The sequence below is a fragment of the Orcinus orca genome, chromosome 2 (assembly GCF_937001465.1).
Source record: "Orcinus orca chromosome 2, mOrcOrc1.1, whole genome shotgun sequence".
NCBI classification, from domain to species: domain Eukaryota; kingdom Metazoa; phylum Chordata; class Mammalia; order Artiodactyla; family Delphinidae; genus Orcinus; species Orcinus orca.
In genome coordinates this window covers 81,807,631-81,832,964 of record NC_064560.1, presented here as the reverse complement: position 1 = coordinate 81,832,964, position 25,334 = coordinate 81,807,631, and the positions used below count along the sequence as shown (strand labels likewise).

Genomic DNA, 25,334 nt, shown 5'->3' with positions numbered 1-25,334 from the left:
GACCCCTTGATTTCAGACTTCTGGCGTCTAGAACTGTGAGAGAATACATTTCTGTTTTAAGCCACCCAGTTCGTGGTACTTCGTTCCTGCAGGGAAATAGTACAGTCTAAGGGGGAGATTTCTGGTACTCAGAGAAAGCCCCCCGCCACCCGCCGTGCCCTACGTGAATTTTCCACATCTGTTTACAGATGCTGCAGACCCACCATCAGTACTCTTCTTTCCTTTAGCTGATGGAACAGATCCACACTTCTATTTTGGTGCCCCTGGGTGGTCACGTTCCTAGGTCCTCTATCACGTCTGCTTCAGTGCAAATGCTTCTGTCAACTATATCATAGTCCTCAGTGTTGGAAATGTCTCTTTCCTTCCCCTGGACTGGGGTTCCTTGAGGGCAGGAGCCACAGGTCCTCCTCGGATCCCCAGCCTCCAGTGCAGGGCCTGGGGGAGGTGGGCTGTGCGGGTGAAACCCCTTCCTGGGGCTGCGTCCAGCCGACGGTGAGGCAAGGTTGCAGGATGTGGGCAGTCGAGGTTAGCAACCACTGCAGGATCTGAATCCAGATTGGTGCTGAGAACCCCTTGGGCTACGACGTGGCCTTTTAAAGCCAGTGAGGAGGTTTTCTGGGGGCCCAGAAGCCCTGAGCCCATTGGCCAGACTTCCTGGGAGAACCAGAGTGGATTTGCATGAAAAAGAACACTGGCTTCATTGAAATTCTCCTCGTCTTGAGTGAAACAAAATCACAAAGAAAAGGAAAGTTTTAATCCTGAGCAACTTCACCGCTGAGGGGTGTTTTGAGCTTCTAAAAATAGAGAGGAAATGGGTCTCTTTGGGCCACTCTAGTCACTGCCTCCCCAGCCAACCCCCACCACCCAGTCAAGGCCAACCTCTCATGCAGTGGGAGACAGCTCTCTCTCCAGCAGATGCCCGCGGCGGGTGCCGTGCACTTCTGGAGCCGGACGCAGCTGTCCCCCCCAGGACCCCAGCATGCCGGACAGCAGAGTGACCCCGCAGGAGAGCCGGCTGGATGCGAGCCTGGGGACCACCCAAGGACACTTGGGAACCAGGTAAGTTGGAGGTCGGTCTCTGTCCATGGAGCCTCTGGCCGAGCTGTGGACTTGACTCTGCTCTGTGAACCTGGGCAAGCTGCTTCACTCTCTGAGCCTCAGTTTCTTCATCTGGGAAATGAAGGGAAGGGTCTGGATGATCTCTAAATGGAATAAGCCCTGGACTGGGACATGTGTCACTTGAAACTGTCTACTCCCCTGTGTGGCCAAGAGGGGCTCAACCGAGGAATGAGGGCATGAGTAGGGGGCTGCAGGTGGATGGAGGAAGAAGTTTTCAGTCAATAGGAATATTTCCCCGTCTCCTCAAGGGGGCCTTTGGCATGTGGGGGTCAATGACAGACAAGGACAGGGGAGAGCCAGAGGATCCGGCTCCAGCTTGCTGTGTGACCTTGGTGGGTCCCTGCGCCTCTCTGGACTGCAGCTTCCCTGTCTGTACATGAATGCGGTGGTTGAATTTTCCCCAAAGCCCTCCTGCTGTATGTGTTCTGCTAATCTGTGATTCAGAGGAAGCGGATTCAATTGGTCAGCCATTCACTAGTGCCCACTCTGGCCCAGGCCCTGTCCATCCAAGGAGTGGTAAGATCCTGAGAAGTTGAGACCCAGTCCTGGCCCAAGAAGCCCTCAACCAGGAGGCAGGGAGAAGGCAGACACATGGAACCCCAGGGTCCAGATGCCTGTGGTCTGTGCCCAGGAGGAACACAGGCCAGGAGGAGGAGGGAAGCTTCCCACGGGAGACTCTTGAGACAGGTCTTCGATGGTCAGGAGGACACTAACAGTCAGAAAGGAAGGGCCATGCGGGAGAAGGGACCAGCACTGCCAGGGTGAGAATATGAGAAGCAAGACGGGGAACTCAGGGAAGGGAGAGACCTGGGTGGCTGGAGTGCGGCAGGGGAGAAGGACAAGGGAGAAATGCCGGGGGCTGAGCCCTATGGGGAGAAGTTGCCAGGTTTGAGCTACAGAGTGAATGGCCATTGTTCTCAATGAGGGGTTACAAGGAAGGAAAGATGGAGCAAATGGAATAAATGTGAAAGTGCCTCACGGGCAGAGGCCCCTCCCAGGGCTGGAGGCCTGGGCCCTGCCCTGGGTCTGCCGAGAACGGAGAATGGACTCCTGTCCTGCCAGAAGCAGGGGCTCCTTACCTTCAAGACCTCCAAGAGCATGAGGTCCAGCCCCCTCCCTGGGAGGGTCAGTGGGGCCCTCAATGTGGGCTGGCTGGAATTCCCTCACCCTGGGGAATGGGCTCACAGAGGCCTGGACCTGCTTTGCAGACTCCATAAAAGAGAAGCAGCAGAGAGCCCCAGGCTGGGGCAGGGCTGCTAAGGGTAGGTAGGTGAGGAGCCCTGTGGGGGAAGAGAGGGCTGAAAACTCAGAAGGTCAGGCCCCCTGCTTTCTTGCTTAGCGACTTCGGGTAAGTTGTTGAGCTTCTCTGAGCCTGAGTATCACCGTCTGTACAAATGAAGACAAAACGCCTGACCACTGTTAACCCTGCAGAAAATTTGGACAGATTCTATCAGCTGGTGTGTATGAAATGCTTTCAAAGGCACAAGGGCCACCGCTCAAATGCATAGTTAACCTCCTAGCAATGCCTGGGAATTCTCTTAGCAGGCTGCGGGTGCTCATGCCTTGGGTTCCCATCCAGCTCTGCTCTGGACCTAATCTGATTCTGGGCAAGTCACCCTCTCTGAGCCTCAGTTTCTCCAACTGTCAAATGGGGATGATAACGCCTGCTCTGTCGGCCTTGCAGAGTAGTCATGAGGAAAGAACTTTGAACCCTTGTTTAACATTGTTCTCAAGTCAGAGGCCGTTACAGCTGCTGTGATGCCCCTCCAGGCCAGCCCCAGCAGCAAAGGGCTCTATCTCAGGCTTGCCTATCTGTCCTGGCCTTGTGGCCATGGGCTGGCTGCTGCTCCTAGGGGAGGGTGGGCCTACATTCCTCCAAGAGCCTGAGAGGGGCCTTATCTTACGCCCTTCCCCTTCCCAGGGTTGCAGAGGGGAGGCCGGAGATCAGGGAGGTGGAGACTGGGAAGAGGAGGGTTTGCACACCAGGCTGACCCACATGAATTCCCTTTTGTGCCACACCGCTTGCAGGGTTGGAGGGAGGGAGCCGGGCCAGGGCCAAGAGAGGCTGGGTCTGCTGGGTTGGAGCCAAGACGGGTCAGGCGCTGATCTGGCAGCTTGCACTCTGTGTCCTTCGAGGCTGCGGCTGTAGACCATGCCATCCATCAGGAGTACCCATCGGAGTAGCCCTGTTAAACTCTCGGTGCGGGAGGGACACCAGCCTCCCTGAGCCTGAAGAAGCCCAGGTTGGAGGAAGGGCTTCAGAGGAACCAGAGAAGGAGACAGTTCATCCTGGGTTTGAAGGGTGGTGGATGCCCTGGTGGTAGGCAGGGGCATCCTGTGGACAGAAGCCGTGGTTGTGGAGGAGTTACAGGTGGCCGTCAGACCAGTCAGGTTAACTCCTAAGCTAACTCCCAGGTCTGGATAGGCTGGTGTGGCCAGACTAGGGGCAGCCAGGCATGAGGGCTGCCAGAGCCAGAGGAAGAGGCAGAGAGGAGCCCTGGCAGGCGTGGAAGCAGTAAAAGCAGAAGGAGAGCCTAGTTTGGGGAGGTGACTCTGGCAGCAGTGAATGCAGGCTGGAGTTGGGAGGCAGACGCCAGGAGAAGGGAACCTGCAGAGTCGAGTCTGGCCCAGGGAAGGATGGTGAACTCTGAACTGACCATATTCCCCCTGGGCTCCCAGCTGCCTCTCCCAGCCCTGCCTGCTCAAAGACTGGGTGCCGAGAGGAGTTCCCTCAGAGCCAGGAGTGTGGGACAGGCACAGGAGGCTGCTGCAAGCCCAGTGAAGAAGGCTGTTCTCACTGATAAAGCTTTCCAAGGATGATAGGGAGTGAGCTCCCCATCTCTGGGGTGTGCAAGCCTGGGAGGAACAAACCTAACGCAAATGCTATGGAAATGATACAGGCATCCTTAAGAATATGGAATATCCAGGGCCTTCTAGTTTTCCCAACTTCCTCCCCCTCACTTCCCCATAATATGAGAAATGGTTATTGTAGAGTTGCCTTTTCCCTCTTATTTTGGTATCTTTATTATCTATCTGTTTTCATAAGTATACATTCATCTATTCAAAATTATTTATTATTGAATATGTCAGGTACTATGCTAAGAGAATATCATAGAAAACAAAACAAGCCCCAACTTAAGGAATTAACATACTTGCAGCAAAGACAGACATGAACAAATAATTATATAATTATCTTTTTTTTTTTGTAAATTTATTTATTTTTGGCTGCTTTGATTCTTCATTGCTGAGTACGGGCTTTCTCTAGTTGCATCGAGCGAGAGCTACTCTTCATTGTGGTACGCGGGCTTCTCATTGCGGTGGCTTCTCTTGTTGTGGAGCATGGGCTCTAGGCGTGCAGGCTTCAGTAGTTGTGACACGCAGGCTCAGTAGTTGTGGCTTGCAGGTTCTAGAGCGCAGGCTCAGTAGTTGTGGCTCATGGGCTTAGTTGCTCCGCGGCATGTGGGATCTTCCCAGACCAGGGCTTGTACCCGTGTCCTCTGCATTGGCAGGCAGATTCTTAACTACTGCACCACCAGGGAAGTCCCAATAATTATACAATTACTTATTAAACTATAAGTGCAAAAGGTGCCATGAAAGAATTAAGGGGAAAAAGGAGGGAATGTGGTCATTGCCACTGAATTGCATACTTAAAAATTATTAAAATGGAAAATGTTTAATTTCTTAATATCTGACTCAGAGGTTGGTGAAGTCTTCCTTGGGAAAAGTAACATTTAAGCTGAGACCCGAAAGAGGAGTAGGAGTTGGTAGGGAAAGATGTTTCTAAGAAAAGGGCATAGCACGTGCAAAGGCCCTGAGGAGCTTGCAGTGTTTGAGAAACTAAAAGACCAGTCGGCACAGGACAGAGGATGTGGGAGTATATTATAAGTACCACAGGAAGGCAAGGTCAAGAGTCCCAGGATAAAGGGCAGGGCACATCCCAGAAGTCAGAATCCCTGGGGCAAAGTAACCCTGGGCACAGACCTCTTTTTTTTTTTTTTTTTTAATGATTATTTATTTATTTTACTTATTTGGCTACATTGGGTCTTAGCGGCGGCATGTGGGATCTTCTCTGTGGCACGCGGGATCTTTTGTAGCGACTCCTCATTGCGGTGCGCGGGCTTCTCTCTAGTTGTGGTGCTGAGTGCACGAGCTCAGTAGTTGTGGTGCACGTGCTCTCTAGCTGTGGAGGGCTGGCTCCGGAGTGCGTGGGCAGGCTTCTCTCTAGTTGTGGCACATGGGCTCCAGAGCACATGGGCTCAGTAGTTGCGGCACCTGGGTTTAGTTGCCCCGTGGCATGTGGGAACTTAGTTCCCCAACCAGGAATAGAACCCGCATCCCCTGCATTGGCAGGTGGATTCTTAACCACTGGACCACCAGGGAAGTCCCGGTCCTAGACATCTGAATACAAGTCTGGACGCTTTCAGGATGCAGATGAGCCTAGGCCAGCACTGAGTTCCTGCAGGGGCTGTAGAGTCACTGGCTGGGGTCAGTAGAGCCCAAGCTGGCCTGGAGTCAGAACGCTGGGCCAGAAGCTGACTCACTCTGTCCCTAGGCAAGTCCCTGAATGGTAGGCTCTCAGGCCAGTGGGGGTTTTTTAGGTCACTGAGTCTAACCCACTCTGTCACAACATTCACATACTGTCAACCTACCCTGACTTGAATACCTCCAGGGATGAGGAACTCACTACTTATCTCTTTGTCCTGCAAAAGACATGGGCAGTGATAGTGAGAGAAAGTCTTATATCACCCTGGGTTCTATGAGTGCCCCCTGGGTCCTGGCTCTAGCCCTCCTCCCCAGGCATCCCTGGCTCCTTGCAAAGGAGCCTGTGAGGAACATTTAAAGTCAGGGCTGGGAAGGTGCTTTGGAAACTGCAAAGGTTGCACCATGTGAAGGACATCTAGGACCTAGCTTGGACTCTAGCCCCAAGCAGCTGTAAAATAAGAATTTACATCTGCAAAATATAATAAGTTGTGTGTAAGCAAAATTTTCATATAGTGAAATGTACAGATATGAGTATAATTTGATGACTTTTGACAAAAAGTATATACCCCTGTAATCAACAACTCAGTAGAAATATAGGACATTTTCATCAGCCCAGAATGTCCTCTCTGCTCCGTCCTAGTCAGCTCTCACCCCCATTTGTCCTTAAGCAAACCAGTTTTGAACAGCCACTGTTTTCTGGCGGTTCTTGAACATCATATAAATGGAATCACACAGTATGTACTTTTCTATGTCTGGCTCCTTTCACTCATCATGACGTTTGCACGATTTCTCCACGTGTGAAGTGTTTCAGTAGTTCATTCCTTTGTACCGTTGAGTAGAATGCCGCCGAGTGGCTAGACCACGATTTGTTTGTCCATTTTCCTGTTGAGGGCGTTTGAGTTGTTTCCAGTTTGGGGATTTTATTAGTAAAGCTGCTGTGAACTTTCTTGTATAAGGTTTTCTGTGGACATATATATTCATTTCCTTGGAGAAGACCCTAGAAATACACCTGTTGCATCAGAAGATAGGTATATGTTTAAAGAAGCCACCAGAAGTTTTCCAAAGTGGTCATGCCATCACCAAGAGCAGTTTCTGTTGCTCCAAATCTTTGTCAACACTAAATATTGTTAGTCTTTTTAATTTTACCTATTCTGGTGGTCGAATGGTGGTATCTCATTGTGGTTTTAATTTCCCTGATAATGATGTCGAGCTTATTTTCATGTGCTTATTGGCCATTTCTATATCTTCTTTTGTGAAGTGTCTATCCAGATCTTTAGACCATTTTATAATTGTGTTCTTAATCCTTTTATTACTGATTTGCAGAGATTTCTCTGTATATTCTGGATATCAGTCCCTAACTAGATACTTGTATGGAAAATATTATCTCCCAGTTTGTGGCTTATCTTCATTTCCTTAATGCTGTCTTTTGATGAGCAAACATCTTTTTATTTGATACATCTAATTTATCTAAGTATTTCTTTTATGGTTATTGCTTTTGCATCCTCTCTAAGAAACCTTGGCCTGTACTAAGGTCACAAAGATACTTTTTTCTATGTGTTCTACTAAAAGCTTTAGCCTTTACATTTAGGCCTATGATCCATCTCAAATTAATATTTTCTTTTTTCCCACATTTTTATCCAGTTATTCAAGTGCCATTTGTTGGAAATGATTTTTTTTTCAGTATTAAATTGCTGTGGCTCCTTTGTTTTTTTAAAAAAAAAAAGAAAGTCAACTGTCCGTATGTAGGGACCTATTTCTGGATTTCCTTCCATTGAACTATTTTTCTATATTTATGTCAACACACACTGTCTTCATTACTATAGCTTTATGTTAAGTCTTGAATCAGATAGTGTTGGTCCTCCAACTTTGTTCTTTTTTTTTTTTCAAGATTGTTTTGGTTATCCTGGGAGCAGTAGATGCCTCTAAGATGCTCCTCAATGAGTCTTACCTTCTGTATTCTTGTGTAATCCCCTACCCTTGAATGTGGGCCAACCTAGTAACTCATTTCTAAGAAGTAGAATATGGCAAAAGTGATGGAATTTCATTTCAGAGATTTGGTTACAAAAAGACCATGATTTCATTTTTACTGTTCTCCCTCATTTTCTTACTTGCTTGCTCTGAGGGAGAGGCCCAGGTGGCAAGGGCCTGAGGGAACCCTCTGGTCAACAACCATTAAGGATTTGAGACCCTCAGCCCAACAACCTGCAAGGAACTTAATTCTGCCAACAACCCCATGAGTGAGCTTGGAAGCAGATCCTCTCCCAGTTGAACCTTCAGATGAGAACACAGCCCTGGTTGACAGTTTGATGACAACATCACAAGAGATTTTGAGCCAGAGGCACTCAGTTAAGCCACACCTAGATGTCTAACCCACAGAAACTGTAAGATAATAAATGCTTGTTTTTTAAGTCACCACGTTTTGGGATACTTGTTATGGAATAATAGGTTACTAACACAATAGCTCCTTTGTATTTCCATGCAAATTTTAGAATTATCTTGTCAGTCGCAACAAAAAAGACTGCTGGAATTTTGACTGAGAATGAACTGAATCTATATTTCAAGTTGGGGAGAATATCCTGATCAATGAACATGGTATGTATTTCCATTTACTTAGGTATTTGATTTCTCTCAACTATGATTTGTAGTTTTCAGTTGTAGATGTCTTACACCTTTTTTCCTATATTTGTTCCTAAGAATTGTATGGGTTTTGATACTATGTAAATTGTATTTTAAAGTTAATTTTCTAATAATTTGTTATTTATATAAAAATACAATCGATTTAAAAAAATTGACCTTGTATCCTGTGATATTACTAAGTTAATTTATTAGTTCTAGTGTTTCTTTTCTTTTTTTTTTTTTTTTTTTGCAGTATGCAGACCTCTCACTGTTGTGGCCTCTCCCATTGCAGAGCACAGGCTCCAGACACGCAGGCTCAGCGGCCATGGCTCACGGACCTAGCCGCTCCGTGGTATGTGGGATCTTCCCAAACTGGGGCACGAACGCTTGTCCCCTGCATCAGCAGGCAAACTCTCAACAACTGCACCACCAGGGAAGCCCTAGTGTTTCTTTTTATAGATCCCCTAGGATTTTTTTATATATACAATTTTGTTATCTATTTTAAAAGATAGTTTTACTTCCAATCATTTTGCCTTTTAATTTTTTTTTTTTTTTGCCTTATGGCACAGGCTAGGACCTCCAATATGATGCTGAATAGAGGTAGTAAGAGTGGGCATCCTTGTCTTGTTTCTAATATATTTAGCATTTCCACTGATCTTCATTCCTTCTTGTAAATCCCTGTTTTCATCTGGTATAATTCCTATCAGCCCGAATAAATCCCTATAGCATTTCTTGTAGTGAAGGTGTCCTAGTTAATCTCTTGCTGCTTAACAAATCACTCAAAACTGTGGTGTCTCAAACCAACAACAATCATTTATTATCTCTCATGGTTTATATGGGTCAGTAATTCAGGAGCAACTTAGTTAAGTGGTTCTGGCTCAGGGTCTCTCATGAGGTTACGGCCAAGATGTCAGCCAGGGTAATACTCATCTGGAATTGGAAGACCCTCTTTCAAGCTCACTTATAAGGTCGTTGGTAGACCTCTGTTCCTCACTGGCTGTGTTAGTTTCTTGTTGCCACTTTAACAAATTACCACAAGCTTGGTGGTTTAAGACAGAACTTTATTCTTTCATAGTTCTGGAAGCCAGAAGTCTGAAATCAGTTTCACAGGGCTTAAATCAAGGGTCAGCAGGGCTGTGCTCCCTCCAGAGGCTCTAGGAGAGAATCTGTTCTTGGCCTCTTCCGTCTCCTGGAGGCTCCCCGCATCCACCCTTGGCTTGTGGTCGCACCACTCCAATCTCTGCCTCTGTGGTCACATTGCCTTCTCTTCTGTGTGTGTGTCAAATCTCCTTCTGCCTCCCTCATGTAAGGATACAAGTGAGTGCATTTAATGCCCACCTGGATAATCCAGGATAATGTCCCTGCCTCAAGATCCTTAATTTAATCACATCTGCAAAATCCTTTTTTAGGGGGTGGGGAGGGGAGGCGTGTAAAGTCATGTAAGATAATATTCAGTTTCCAGAGATTAGGAGATGAATATTTGCAGGGGGTGGGGCATTTTTCAACTTACTACATTGGTGTTGTCCAGAGACTTTAGTTTTGCCAGTGGACCTCTCTATAGGCTGCTTAAGTGTCTTCTTGACATGACAGCTGGTGGCTGGGCCCAGGGCCATCTCAAAGTTTTCTTTACTCATATGTCTGATGCCTGAAGTGGTAAGACTCAATAAGCTGGGATTGGGAACAGCTGGGGAGCCTCAGTATCTCTATTTCTATGTAGCTTCTTCACATGGTCTCCTTCATGGTGGCTTCAAGGTAGCCAGATTTCTGACATGGTAGATCAGGGATCCAAAAAGCGTGTATCCTGAGAGAGTCAGGTGAAAATGGTATCACCTTTTATGATCTAGCCTTGGAAATTACATAGTGTCACTTCTACTACATTGTATTTGTTAGAAGCTGGTCATTAAGGACATCCCATACTCAAGGAGAAGAGAATAAAACTCAGCCTATTGATGGGAATAGTGTAAAGAATTTGCAGACATGATTTCAAACCATCACAGAAGTGCGCTGGTGAAAGATCCTCCCATCCTGCATTTAAATGAAATGTCATTATTTCACTTTGTTTTTAATTGAAATATAGTTGATTTACAATGTTGTGTTAGTTTCAGGTGTCCAGCAAAATGATTCAGTCATATATATATATATATATATATATATATATATATAGTTTTAGATTCTTTTCCATTAGAGGTTATTGTAAGATATTGAGTATAGTTCCCTGTGCTATACAGTAGGTCCTTGTTGGTTATCCATTTTATATTTGCTTTCATTTTGAAAGATGTTTTTTGAAAGATATTTGATGTTGTCTCACAGGTAACTGAGGCTCTGTTCATTTTTTTTTAATATAACAGATTTATTGAGATATAAACTACATGCCATAAAATTTACCCATTTAAAGTATAAAATCCAGTGGGTTTTAGTATATTCTCAGAGTTGTGCAAACATCACCACAGTCCATTTTATTTTATTATTTTTTTTTATGTGGCTGTGCTGTGAGGCATGTGGGATCTTAGTTCCCTGACCAGGAATGAACCCTTGTCCCTTGCAGTGGAAGCATGGAGTCTTAATCACTGGACATCCAGGGAATTCCCCACAGTCCATTTAAAAATATTTTCATTACCCCAGAAGAAACCCTAGACCCATTAGCAGTCACTCTCCATTTCCCCTCAAGCCTCCAGCCCTAGGCAACCACAAATCTGCTTTTTGTCTCTATAGATCTGCTTATTCTAGACCTCTCGCTTAAAGGAACTGATATAATATATCATCTATTGTGAATGGCTTCTTTCACTTAGAATGATATTTTCATGATTCATCCGTGTCATATCGTGTATCAGTACCTCATTCCTTTTATGGCCAAATAATGTTCCAGTGTATGGACATGCCACATTTTGTTTACCCAGTCATCATTTGATGGACATTTGAGTTTTCATTTTCTGGCTATTATGAATAATGCTCCAATGAACATTTATGTACAAGTTTTTGTATGGACATACGTTTTAATTTCTTTTGGGTATAAAGCTAGAAGTGGAATTGTTTGGTCATAAATAACTCTATGTATAACCTTTTGAGGAACTAGCACACTGTTTTCCAAAGCAGCTGCATTCCCACCAGCAGTGTACAAGAGCTCCAATTTCTCCACATCCTCACCAACACTGTTAGTATCTGTATTTTATAAACAGCCATTCCAGTGGGTATGAAGTGTTATCTCATTCTGGTTTTGATTTGCATTTCCTGATAGCTGATGGTGTTGAACATCCTTTAATGTGCTTGTTGTCCATTTGTATGTCTTCTTTGGGGAAATGTCTGTTCAAATCCTTGCCCCGTTTTAATTGGGTTTTTTTTCTTTCCTTTCTTGTTGTTGTTGAATTGTTAGAGTTCTTTATATATTCTATACAATTCTCTTATCAGATAAATGATTTGCAGATATTTCCTTCCATTCTGTGGGTTATCTTTTCACCTTCTTGATGGTGTCCTTTGAAGCACAAAGAGGTTTAATCTTGATGTAGTCCAATTTACCTGTTTTTGTTTTGTTGCTTGTATTTTTGGTGTCATAGCTAAGAAGGCTTTACCTAACTGAAGTCCACCTCCGTGCTTTCACTGCCTAGGGTGTGGGTTCCACCCCTGGTCAGGCAACTAAGATCCCACAAGCCACGTGGCATGGCCAAAAACCCCCCCAAAAAACAAAAAAATAACAACTTAAGTCCACATAGATTTTCTTCTAATATTTTTACAGTTTAAGCTCTTACATTTTGGCCTTTGATACATTTTGAGTTAATTTTTTGTGTATGGTATGAGGAAAGGGTCCAACTTTATTCTTTTGCATGTGGATGTTGAGTTGTCCCAGCACCATTTGTTGATTTGTACCATTTGTTGAAAAGAATACTTTCCGCATTGAATTGGCATGGCACCCTTGTTGAAAATCAGTTGACTATAAATGTGAAGGTGGATTTCTGAATCCTCTATTCTATTCCATTCATCTATATGTCTATCCTATGCCAGTATCACTTTGTCCTGATTACTGTAGTGTAGGTTTATAGTATGTTTTGAAATCAAGAAGTGTGGTCCTCCAACTTTGGTCTTTTTCAAGATTGTTTCGTCTATCCTGGGTCTTTGGAAGTTTCATAGTAATTTTAGACCAGTTTGTTAATTTCTGCCAAAATGCCAGCTAGGATGTTGATAGAGATTATGTTGACCGATAGATCAATTTGGCTATCTTTTTTTAAAAAAAATTTTTTAATTAATTAATTTTATTTATTTATCCCTGGCTGCACTGGGTCTTCGTTGCTGCGCGTGGGCCTTCTCCAGTTGCGGTGAGCAGGAGCTACTCTTCATTGCAGTGCGTGAGCCTCTCATTGCGGTGTCTGCTCTTGTTGCAGAGCACTGTCTCTAGGCGCGTGGGCTTCAGTAGTTGTGGCGCGTGGGCTCAGTAGCTGTGGTTTGCGGGCTCTAGAGCACAGGCTTAGTAGTTGTGGTGCATGGGCTTAGCTGCTTTGCGGCATGTGGGATCCTCCCAGACCAGAGCTCAAACTCGTGTCCCCTGCATTGGCAGGCAGATTCCCAATGACTGTACCATCAGGGAATACCCAATTTGGCTATCTTAACAATATTATTATTGCCATTTTAACAATATTAAGTCTCTTTGCTTAGCTTAGCATTTGCTTAGCTCTTTGTTAATTTCTTTCAACAATGTTTCATTCTGTTCAATTAAAAAATCTTTTTTCTCTCTAGTATTTGGATTAAATAATTTCTATTATTCTGTCTTCATGTGTATGAACTTTTTTTGGGGGGGGGTAGTTTCCAATCTGCTGTTAAGCTCATCTGGTGAATTTTTCATTTCAGAGATTGTACTTTTCTTATACTTTCTATTTTTATGTTGCAATTCTCCATCTGTTCATCAGTTATCATTTTTTCTTTAAATTATCAAACATGTGTTAGCAGCTGTTTTAAAGCCTTTGTATATTTATTCTAACATCTGCGTCATACCTGAGTTGTTTCTATCGGCTGTTTTCTTCCCCTTGATTTTGGCTCACATTCCCTGCTTTTTCAGATGTCTGATCATTTTTTTGTTATATGTTGGATACTGTGATATGTCAGGAGTATGCTGATTTGAAGAATTTAAAAATACATGTGCATTAAACTAGCGTCTCAGCCACAATGCTCTGCCTTTCTGAGCCAGTTGCTCCCAAGAAAACCCATGTTGCTGAAGTGTGTGGAGAGGCATAAGGAGCTTCAGAGAGCCTCACCCAATTTAGGCAGAGCATATGGTGGTTCAGAACATAAAATCTGGAATCAGATTGCCTGGATCTGAATCCCAACTATTCCAATTACAAGCTGTATAACCTCCAGCAAGTTACTTCATCTCTTTGTCCTTCCATTTCCAATTAGATGGGGGATTCTAATTTAGTACCTACTTTATAAGATCGTTGAGATAAGTAAATAACACATGTAACGCAATTGGAACAGCACCTGGCACATACTAATTGCTCAGTAAATGTTAGTTCTCACTTTTAAAAAAGTGAAACCATGTTCCCCTAAAAGACCAGGCTCCCACAGCGCTGTGCCTCCACCTCGCGACCCCCTTGCCTGCCATGCTCACAGATACCTCTCCTGTATACAGGCCATGTACGTGCCTCTCTCCTTCACCCTCCTCTTTAGACTGTGGGCTCCTCTAGGGCAGGGACCAAGTCTGGGAGCCAACATTCATGTGCTGCAGGGACACGACACCCCTGTTGGTAGAAGTCTAACTCCCAGCTCTGCCCCCAACCTGACACCATGAAGTTCCTCTGGCCGAGGAGTGGGCAGTATTCTTCCTTCCTCTCATCTCCTTAGTAGAAACATGGAAAACCACCTATCATCAGAGCTGGCACTTAGAGACTATCCCTTCCACACCTTCATTTTATAGATGGAGTAACTGAAGTCCTAACAGGAGGAATGTGCCCAAAGTCAAACTCGTGGTACTTCACGTACAAATGGCAATTTTCTAGGAGTCTTTGCTTTGTGTTGGAATTATGTCAACTCCAAGCTTCATACTGCTCTCCCAACGATGATTCAAGACACCAGTTGACAGTTATCTGTGTCTGTCATCAATGCAACATAAGAAAATGGTTTGACGGTTTAAACCTTGGCTATATACAAAATTTTTCAAAATTTTGGAGGAAGGGTGTAAAGAAGGGTCTAATGATGAATGATTGGAAGCAGGAGTTTAGAGGACCATGGGATGCCCACCTTTCTGCACTTCCTGCCCTTTTGCCCCTGCCCCACCCACTCGAATCACCCAGCAGACCTGAGACTATTGAGGTATAGCCTGTTGGTTAAGAACATAAACACTGAAGCCCACTTGCGCAAATTTGCATCCTACTCTGCTAACTGAAAGACCTTGAGCAAGTTACATAATCTCCTTGTACTTCAGTTTCCTCATCTGTAAAGTGGGGATAGTGATAGGAATTACCTTACGGGGCTGTTGTGAGGATTAAATGAGTTAATATATGTGTAAGGTGCACAGAACATTGCCTGGCGCACAGTTAGTGCTGCATACCTGTTAGCTATTAGCCATTACTATCGTTATTCTTGCCTTGTTTTCCCCCAGCTCCTCAGGCCTGGGAGCCTAGTAACATCCAACCCCGTAGCCTTGTCTCTGCCTGGTGCAGCAGAATTCCAGCTCAGGCCCCCAAATCACCAGTCATAGACAGAAAACTGGAAGGCCCTCTGTCTGTGACTTACCTGAGGAAACTGAGTCCCAGAGAGGACCAGGAACTTGCCCAAGTTTACCCAACTAAGGCAGAACCTGGGCTAGAATCCAGATGTCCCAGTGCCCAGGGACCTGTCTTGGGCATGACCAGACTCCTTCCAGGTTTTGCAGGGGAGTTCAGTGTGACCGTGCAGACTGTGTGATTAGCTAGACAGGGTTAAACACTGAGCCACTGCCAACTGGGTTAGAAGTCAGCTGGCTGGCGGGACGGCCCCACCACCATGGATGGTGGGAGCCAAGGATATGTCTTAGACCACCCTTGCCCCGTCCTCACCCTTTCCAAGAGACCATGGATCCCCAAAAGATCTCTGCATTGGCCAAGGTCCCCCTGTGAGCTGGGGGACCGAGGCCGGGGACGGTTCACAGCCTGAGTCTATGACCAGGGCCCTGTATCCTCTTCTGTCTGCACCAGCATCCCCTGCGGCACCATTGCCTGGGACGCTTACCCTCTGCCTCTCATAAAATAAACCTTCACCCCTATCCAACTTTCTCCCTTTAATTTTGCTGTACCCCCTACCCCAGCCTGGGTCTGGTGACCCCACAGTGACCTTGAATGCATCTTTGTTTTTTGACTGTCAGTCCCATCATCTCCAAGCCTTCCAGGCAGGGACCAGGGTCACTGGGCTCACCTCTGCCCCCAGGCCCCCTGCAATGTCTGCAGAGGAGGCACTCAGTCAATAATCATAGTAGGAATGAGGAGAGTCGTGGAGCCGTCCGTCATGGGGCAGGGAGAGATCATTTCCAGCTCTGAGAATATGGGCTTAAAGTTTTTATCTCAGGGTAGACAATTATGTTTTAAAAAGTAACACCCAGACTCTCAATGTTAAGTGCTCTGGGATGGGCTCAGCCAGGACAGCTCCAGGAAGAAACATGAGAGCTGGGGGCCCCTCCCAGAGGGCTTCCGGGAGGAGGAAGGGTCTGAAGAACAGCTGGAAGCTTCTGCCAGGGGGAGGCAACCTTGTGGCTTTTCTGTTTTGTTTTGTTTTTTTTAACATCTTTATTGGAGTGTAATTGCTTTACAATGGTGTGTTAGTTTCTGCCTTATAACAAAGTGAATCAGTTATACATATACATATGCCCCACATCTCTTCCCTCTTGCATCTCCCTCCCTCCCACCCTCCCTATCCCACCCCTCTAGGTGGTCACAAAGCACCGAGCTGATCTCCCTGCACTAGGGGATAGAAAGGGAAGATGACACATTTCCCAAGCCCTCCTGCCTAGAATAAGCCCGTTTGCCCAGCCTCCTCATCAGTTTGGGAACTCTACATCCAGAGTGGCTGTCGAGCTGCCCGGGAGGGGCTGAGGGATCTGGGCACGTGTTCCTGCTAGCCCCCCGAAGTGAGGACACTTCTCCCGCCATGCCCACCCACATCGACCCCCAGTGCCAACTCCTATCATCAACAACAATGTTCTGTCCTCACTAGGAAAGCGGGAGGAGGAGAAGAGGGGCAGCCCGTATTCTCTTCAGGACAGAGGAAGAGTCCGCATTCCCTTCTGGGGTTCACTGGGTTGGTTGTTAATATAGCATGGGCTTCCCAAGCCCCCTGGGTGCCCTGAAACTGCAAGAGACCATCTGCAAACATTGATGGTGGGGCCAGGGGAGGGCTTCCAGCAGTTTCTCAAAGGGCTCATAACTCATGGGAGGCTCAGGACTAACACCCCGAACCCAAACTGTCAGGATGCCCTGAGGTGGCAGTGGGCAAGGATCACTGGGGGAAAAGGCCATTAAGAAACTGGAATTTGGGACTTTCATTGTGGTCCAGTGGTTAAGACTCTGCGTTTCCAATGCAGGGGTCACAGGTTCAATCCCTGGTTGCGGAACTAAGACCTCACGTGCCATGCAGTGCAGCCAAAAACCAAACCGGAATTTGAAAGGGCAGAATTCTCTTGAAGTTGGTGTGCTGGTAGTGACAGGCCAGCTTAGTGTAGCAATCTGGAAGTCATCTGCCATCTGACTGGGTGGAGGGCCTTGGAACAACTCCTGCCCCATCCTGCTGCTATGCCCTGACTCTTAGCCTTTGAATTAGGACTTAAGTTCCCCCTAACACCCAGTGGGACTGCCTCCATTTTTTCACTTCGTCCAATCCCCACTCACCCCAAGGCAGTTGGCAGGTGAAAACTAAGGTGGGGAGGTAACTCTGGGGTGATGGGAGTGGGAGGCGAAACAGCACAGTGGTTGGGAGGGGGGTTTCTAGAGAGCATGGCCCAGGTTTTAGAAGATGCAGGTTTACTGCCACAAACCTGAGAGTCTCTGGAATGAGGTGCAAGTGGAGGGGGCGTTTGAGGACAAGAGGGCAACGTGCAGAGATATTGTTACCGTGGAAGAGGGGCTTGCCAGAGGCAATGTGAGATGGAGCTGTTGGCTGAATTTTTTTTTTTTTTTTTTTTTTTTTCCGGTACGCGGGCCTCTCACTATTGTGGCCTCCCGCTGTGGAGCACAGGCTCCAGACGCGCAGGCTCAGTGGCCATGGCTCACGGGCCCAGCCGCTCCGCGGCATGTGGGATCTTCCCAGACCGGGGCACGAACCCGTGTCCCCTGCATCGGCAGGCGGACCCTCAACCACTGCGCCACCAGGGAAGCCCTGGCTGAATTTTATGATGCAAATAATGGTTAGATCTAGCTTATGTGGTGTCCTGGTTTCAGGGCCAGTTATGGAGACCTGGATTTCAAATGCCATCTCTGCCTCTTGCTGGGTGTGTGACACTGAACAAGTCTAAAACTCTCTGGGCCTCTCACCTCACCTGCAAAATGAGACTATTACTACATTCCATATTAGGTTGTTGGGAGAATGCAGAGAGCTAACGCACATAAAGCACTTGGCACAATGCGTGCATTTAGTAAAGAAAAGTTAAAAAAAAAAAAAAATGTCAAACATCCTGCCCAGCCCCTGGGGCCCAGGGCTGGCTCCAGGTGGAGGGCCCAGTGGCAGGAACAGTGTCCTTGTGTGGCTCTACCCAGGATGACAGCCAACACACCCACCTGCACTGGCATCTAGACCCCTCCCCTGCCTCCTGCCCTCTTTATGTAAGCCTCACAGGTGAGCAGCTAGGACCTGAGCCAGATGGGTCAAAGGTATCTGGGGCCACACCTCACCCGCAGGCCCAAGGCAGGATGGGGCGGGTCCCCACTGACGCCCAGCCCCACTGCATCATCACCTGGAACCAGGGGACCCGGCAGCACTGGCTCCGACACCCATGATGCTTTAGCTGAAGGAGCACAGGGGATGTTGAGCTCTGTGCCTGCCAGCCCCAAGGAGGAAGGTGAGTGCCCTGCGGCAGCCAGACCCTCGCGGCATGCAGTCCTCTCCAAGTCCTCGGTGGGGGTCTTCCAGTTGGGAGTCAGGAATCACAAGAGAGATTTCAGGGGCACTGATCTTTGAGGTGAGACAGGCAGGTCATGCAGACTAAAGGGCAGTGGGGGGCGTGGGGTCCACCGTGCAGGGGAATGGGGAAACCCGTGGGAAGCAGCGCTGCAGACTAGGTCACTGTTGAGAGCTCCAGCCTGTGCAGAGGGACCAGCCTGTGTGGCCAGGACCGTGGGATTTGGAGGAGGCACTGCTCCTCTCCCTACTTGGGGTTTTTAGGATTTGGGAAAGTATTTGGGCAACGTCCTCCACTGAAAACATCCTGTGGCGTATAGGAGTAGGGTTCTCCCTTTGCCCCCAGAGCAGAGAGAGGTGAGAACCAGAATAAGAAACGGCGGTGTGGGGCCGGATGGTTGCCAATAGTGGGCAAGAGTCTTTGCAAAGCAGGAGGCCCAAGAATTTGATGTATTTGCTCATCCTGGTGACCGATGGATCCTGGGGACTAGAGAGCCCGGAGGCCGAAGGCAGCCACCTCCTGCAATGCTGCGTTGTTCCTGATGCGATTAGAGCATGTGGGCTTAGGAGGCGGTAAATTGCAGTCCGGTACCGAGGCTGGGAGCCAGTGAGTCGTGTCCAGGAAGGAGGGCAGGTGCCCCCTTAGCCCAGCCAGGCCACGAGGTGACTCACGCTGTGTCTCTATTGCAGGATGGTTTTGTGGTGCTGGACCTCTCTGGGGCTGATGCGGCTCTCCCGGGGAATGCTGGGACAAGCTCTCTGAGGTTCTCACTCTCTCCCCAGTGAGCTCGCAGGGTGTGGCCACCCCTCAGGGACCATGCCAGAGGCACTCCTGCTCAGGTCTGCCAGCTCCACCCTGAGGACCATGTAAGGAACAAGGATCCCACCCTCTTCCCACCTCCTGGCCCCCACGCTGCCTCCCAGAGCGAGTACCCAGGCTCGGCAGGGTGTCTTGACCCCCAGACTTGGATTGGGTCTTTTCACCCTTCTTAGTCACCATCCTAATCTCACCAAAGAATTTCTTCCTACTTATTCCCCAAAAGATCCATGAGAGTTCACCAGTAAGGATGAGAGCTGTTGATCTACTAAGCACTTTACATGTATCCTCTTATCCTCACAACAGCCATAGGATTTAGGCAGAAAACCTAGGCTCAGAGACGTACAGTGACTTGCCCAAGGTTGTACGGCAAGTAAAGTGACTTGAACAGGCCGACTCTGGTAAATCTCAACGCTCTATTATTTCAAGAAAGCATTTATTGAACACCTACTGCACACAGAGCAGAGGGTGGATTGGGAAGAAAGAGCCACAGAAATAAAGAGGAGATGGATCCCCATCCATGAGGGGTTCACATGGAAAACGAAGGCTCCCCTCGACTTACGTGTCACACACAGAGTGACAACTTGGGAACAATTAGATCCAACGAACATTTACTGAGCTCCAACTGCATGCCACAGAGTACTTAGGGACAGAGGTCAGGGTTGAATCAGACATGACCCGTACTCTCAAGGAGCTTCCCAAGCCACGTGTGGCCTTCAAAGCCCAAACCTGAGTGTTTGAGGGCTACAAGGGTGAGAGGTGTTGGGGATAATCCGGGAGGACTTCCTGGAGGAGCTGAAGGAAGCTTTTGGCAGGCTGTGTCTTTAAATGGTTCCCATCAGCTCTTCTGCCAAGATTGGAGGAGAAAGGAGAGCCAGTTCAGAGAGAGGAGAGTGCGGGCTCTCCCAGACTCCTCTGCCTGCCCCACACACATCACAATATGTCTGCTCATACATGCCCTTCAAGTGTTTTCTTGCTCCCTGTGCTACTGGGCAGGTGCTGAAGAAGTTTTTGCTTCTGTGAAAGTGAGTAAAGGCAAGATGCTCATAGTGTGTGTGTGTGTGTGTGTGTGTGTGTGTGTGTGTGTGTGTGTGTGTGTGTGTAGTGTGAGCTGGGGTTGAGAGCAATTCTCGTCCTCACCAGGGATACTATTTGGATCTTCTTCCTCCTAGGAATGAGTAAAGCAGGGCAAGTCAGCCTCCTTGGGCCATTCTCCCACCATAACTGTCATTCTGCTGCTTAGGAACTTCCGCCTCTGGGACTGAGCCAAGTTCTGGAGCGCTGTATTCCAGGAGGAGTCTAAGATTCCAGAATGACCAGAATACCGTGTCAATCACCTTTGCCAGGCTCATCGTGTTGACTATAATAGTCGTACCTCACTTGCTGGGGTCATTTACCAGCCACGTGTACCTTCTGGCATGGCAGCAAGAATTAGAAGGCGCCCAAAATGCTTTTAAGGAGTCAAAACTGAAGGGATTGCTCCCCAAATCTCTTTTCTTTGAGGAAAACATTATAAATTTCACTTTGGAAGCCATGTCCTCTGAGTTAACTGACAATTCTAACAAGCTTGGATATTTTATTTGCTAGTCTGCTACCAAAAAAACCCTGTAAAGTAGGAGGGAGGTGAGTTGCTAGAGGCCAGCACAGTGACAGTGGCAAGAAGTGACCACTAGTAATGCAGGTGAGAATTAAAAACTAAAGACGACCATGGCCAACAAAGACGTGTGAGGCAGCAGCCACCTTGGGAAGGGGCAGATGGCCCTCGACGCGATGCAGTTTCGCTCATTTTTGTGTTACAAGCCAGACCTGTAGAGTTTGTTACTAGTATGACCTTGAGTGAAGTGAGCAGGAAAAAGTTATAGGGGGGTCCAGCAAATTCTGTTTCAGATGATGGACAAGGATACCCTCCCCCTAAGGGGACTAAATCTTGAAGGTTCAAACCAAGAGGAAGAGCATACTTTACTCATTTGGATAATTAGGTGTTTTTTTTTTTAATTAATTTATTTTAGTTTTGGCTGCGTTGGATCTTCATTGCTGTGCGGGCTTTCTCTAGTTGCGGCGATCAGGGGCTACTCTTTCTTGCGTTGCGCGGGCTTCCCATTGCGGTGGCTTCTCTTGCTGCGGAGCACGGGCTCTAGGCATGCAGGCTTCAGTAGTTGTGGCACGTGGGCACAGTAGTTGTGGCTCGCGGCTCTAGAACACAGGCTCAGTAGTTGTGGCGCATGGGCTTAGTTGCTCCGCAGCATGTGGGATCTTCCCGGATCAGGGCTCGAACCCGTGTCCCCTGCATTGGCAGGCAGATTCTTAACCACTGTGCCACCCGGGAAACCCATTTAGCTATTTTAAAACCAGAACCAGTTTATGCAAATTTTATTAGGTGGCAGAAATGCTGCCTGTACCTTTTGATGGTGAGGATTTAAAAACAGGCTTGTTTGTGAGGAAGCAGTTAAGATGGTGGGAGATTACAGCCAGTGATGCCTTGGCTAATTTGGGGGTGGCTGCCCACAGCTGGTGATTTCAAAAGCTGATTGGCTTTAAGCACTTGGTTTACCCTGTGGGCAGCCCTATCTTTGGAGGACAGGGGCCGAGATAGAGCATGGATGTTACACCAAGTTCACAGTCCTCCCCCGGACTCTCCGCCTAGTTATGTGCGTGTCCCCCCATTTGCCCTGTAATTGTCTGAGCCCAGAGTGCAGGAGTCATTTGATAACATTATAGTCTTCTTTGTCCCAAGGTGGAGGCAGCTTTTACTCAACAACCCAAGAGAGTAATGGCAGTAACCGATGATCCAAAGTCAGCAGGACAAGTCCCACGGTGTTCAGAACCCTCTGTTTCCCTCTGCCTGGCACAGCAGGCCTCACCCCAGAAGCATGCTTTGTCATCTTTTCAGTCCTTCCGGCAGCCTCCCTGGAGCAGGTCACCATAGCAACAGAAGGGCTGCTTCAGCCCCGTGGCCCAGCCTTGTTCACAAAGTTCCCAAGAAGGGGACCAGCTTGGCACCCCACTCATCCCCCTCCTCTTCACTGCCTTCCCTTCATAACCTCATGATGTCTTTTGCTTTAAAACCTATCTCAGGTTCTTAAACAGACTGGCACCAGGTGGGCCTGCATGGGTTTGCAAACTTAATTTGAACCTGCGGTACCAGCAAGGAGTAAGAACGAATGTGAGAAGCAGGTAACTGAGCAAGCTGCCTGGGGACTAGGTAGGGATGGGACCAGCCCCACCCTGACAGACAGGTGGGATTCCCTGAAGCCAGGGTCCTGCCCTCAGGGCTGCCAAGACCAGCTGCACAGGTGGCACACTGCACAACTCCAGTAGGCTCTGTTTATATACCCGATGACTGTGAAAGGTGTCCCCGGAGTTGAGTAATCCTGCTTGGCCCTGAAGTGTATACTGAACCCCATCTGCTCATCCACCCAGGAGATTGAGGTCTGGCCAGTTGAACCCTGAGGAGGAATCATGTCAAGGAGCAGTGAGGCTGAGTTGATAATGGAGGCCCAGTAACCCCGTGGGCTGTGTTGACCAGAAGAGGAGATTCATTGTCCAGAGCCGCCAAGCCTGGGAGGCAAGGGGGATCTGGGCCAGGAGTGAAGACAGATGGCAAGAGCCCCAGATTTCCCTGGTCCCATGCCTGTTCTGTCCATCAGGTCATGGACATAGGGCACACTCACAGACACCGTTGCAGGGGAGAGGGCCTCACTTGGGGGCCTGCTTAGGACTCGTGAGAGCTGTAGGAGTGTCCTCAGCTCCACTCTGAGTTCCTAAGCATGGCTATTCCCAAAGCCTGAGGGCTGGTGGGTGTGGAGAGAAAGGGGGTGGGGGCACCTCCCAACCCTCAAAGTTTTCCTCCAGTGCCCGACCCCAAGCCTTTCTTTGTCCAGATGGGGACACTTGAGCCCAGAGAGAGGCATGCATTTGCCCAGAGTCTCACAGCAAATTAAAGCAGAGCAGGACTTGATTTTTCTTTCTACTGAGTCCTTAGGACCTGAAGGGGGAGGCTGGCATGGGGGTGAGGTTAACTCCTGCAACTACTAAGGTCTTGTCCCCTGACTCAGCCGGGAGGCAGAGATGCCATCATCACCCCCGGGGCTGCTGAGACGTGTTCTGGGCCAGCATCGGGAGCCCAGGCCAGTCTGCCGTCTTCTAACAATTGTTTTCCCTCTCCCCTGCCAGCTCCCTGACTGACGGGCACACACTCTCCAAAGAGCCCCTAAGCCATGCTCTCAAGCTCTCGTCCCCAGTGAAGGTGAAAGATGCCCAGTTGAATTCTCCAGGTGAGCCAGGTGGGAGGCTGCTGGGCAGAGCCGGGTGGTCCAGGGCAGGGATGGAGCTGTGCTGGGTGTGCTGGAGGGGGTTGACGGGACACTAACGAAGCAAGCCAGGGGACCCACGCAGGACAGAACTTTGGGGGACTGGGAAGGCGGAAATCCTGATCTCCATGCCCACAGGGACCCCACCACGCCCCTACCCTCTTTGCCGCCATCAGGGCCAAACTTGATGGAAGGAAGAGGGAGGAAGTTTTTTTCTTCAAGAAGCTTGGGAAGGAGAGAGGTCAGAGGTAGAAAGACAGCTGGGGCCTCATCCGGGGCAAGCCGTTGCTGAAGGATGGGAGGAGGCCCAGATAAGCAAGGCCTTGGAGAGTCCAAGCGGGTTGACTGGGCCCAGGGGCAGGCCGGCCGGCCCGAGCTGGCAGAGATGTTTCTGGAAGCTTGGGAGGCCACATGCTCTTTCAAGGACGTTCACTGCCAGATAATTGCACCTTGTGAGAGGCAGAGTTATCATTTACCCTGACGAGTCATCAAAATGATAATAACACAGCTTTTGTTCATTTTTATTGGCTGTACAACAATATTGTAGCAACAACAGACGTTTTAAAAAAAAATGCAAGGAATCGGTGCGTGGCACAGAGGGTCACTGCCTCCCGGGTTCAGTGCTGTTCTTGGGATGGTACATTGTTGCTGTCTTGTCGCTGGTCTGTGTCACGTCTCAGGGGTGAAGAGCTTCCTCTGAGGTGCTGGTTAGTTCAGTTGTGATTTGCCCAGCTTCAGGCTCCTCAGAGAAGGCAGGTGGTGATCCCGAGGCCACTCCAGCTCCCTTGGGCGTTCGTTTGGGTGGGAGCTGGTCGGGGGAGATGACAAGCTGACTGTTGAACTGCTTGTGTATTTTTTTTTTTCTTTTGCGGTATGCGGGCCTCTCACTGTTGTGGCCTCTCCCGTTGCGGAGCACAGGCTTCGGATGCGCAGGCTCAGCGGCCATGGCTCACGGGCCCAGCCGCTCTGCGGCATGGGGGATCTTCCCGGACCGGGTCACTAACCCGTGTCCCCTGCATCGGCAGGCGGACTCTCAACCACTGCGCCACCAGGGAAGCCCTGGTTGTGTATTTCATAGAATGTTCTTCGATGTGGGTACATCCAGGGTCTTCCTCATGGCTAGACAGGGATTGTGGGTTTAGGGGAGTGGATGGTAGCATTCAAAGTGGGACTAGCTGGGGAGGCCAGTTCCAAGGGTCCCCAAATGGGGCAATAAAGAGGCCAGTGAAGGCGGAGAGGACTGGAGCCTTTGTTCTGAAGACTTCCCTCAGAGTTTCTTCTGACTTGGCTTTCCCTGTCAGAGGGCAGGAACAGAGTTGGGACCTCTCTGCTCTGTCACTAGCACTGTCGTGGGCTGGAGGGCAGACAGCTGGGCCAAGGTCACCATGCCCATGGTCTGTGAGGAAGCTGAGACGTAAAAGGTGTAACAAGGGGAGACACCAGACCAGGGCTTCAGATACCCTGCTCCCCAGGCTGCCTGGTCCCTTGGAGATCAAACGCCAATCCCCTCACCGCGGCGGGCTCGCTGCTGCCATCAGACAAGCTGCCCCTCTCCCAGGCTGGGTGTCTTGGGGTGGCCTCGGCAGGGATCTGGCCTGAGGTGTGCACTTTCCTGGAGTGGACTCTGCCTCTCTGCTCTTCCTTAGAGATGAAGAGGGACCTGGACCAAGGAGAGCATTGACCGATTTCTGAGGGGAAGGGTTTGAAAGGCACCGAGAGAGCCCAGGAGAGGGGCCAGCTGGGCCCAGGCAGCTGCCACACTCTCTTCCCGAGAGCCAGGGCAGCTTGCTGCGTCACCTCTGGCAGGTCCCATCAGCTTGCTCAGGCTTTCTTTCCTTGGACTGGATAATTCCTTCTCTGCAGCGCTTATAGAGCAGCTGTCAGCACCCGGGGACTGTGCACAGCAAAGCCCTGGAGCTCAGAAG

The 25,334-nt window shown here is 48.7% G+C and overlaps 1 protein-coding gene across 4 annotated transcripts in view; it reads left to right on the top strand.

Annotated features, from left to right (window-relative positions):
* Window positions 1–723: 723 nt before the first annotated feature.
* ACSBG1 (acyl-CoA synthetase bubblegum family member 1) overlaps window positions 724–25,334 on the top strand; it is a 48,694-nt gene continuing 24,083 nt past the window's right edge. The window contains exons 1-3 of one of the 4 annotated variants that reach the window (XM_033415698.2): window positions 724–1,059; window positions 22,175–22,273; window positions 23,273–23,373. In XM_033415698.2, coding sequence (XP_033271589.1) covers window positions 980–1,059; window positions 22,175–22,273; window positions 23,273–23,373 — 280 coding nt within the window. In that variant the 5' untranslated portion in view covers window positions 724–979. The remainder of the gene's footprint in view (window positions 1,060–22,174; window positions 22,274–23,272; window positions 23,374–25,334) is intronic. The other 3 variants (XM_049705621.1, XM_004285268.3, XM_049705622.1) reach the window with 3 other exon arrangements.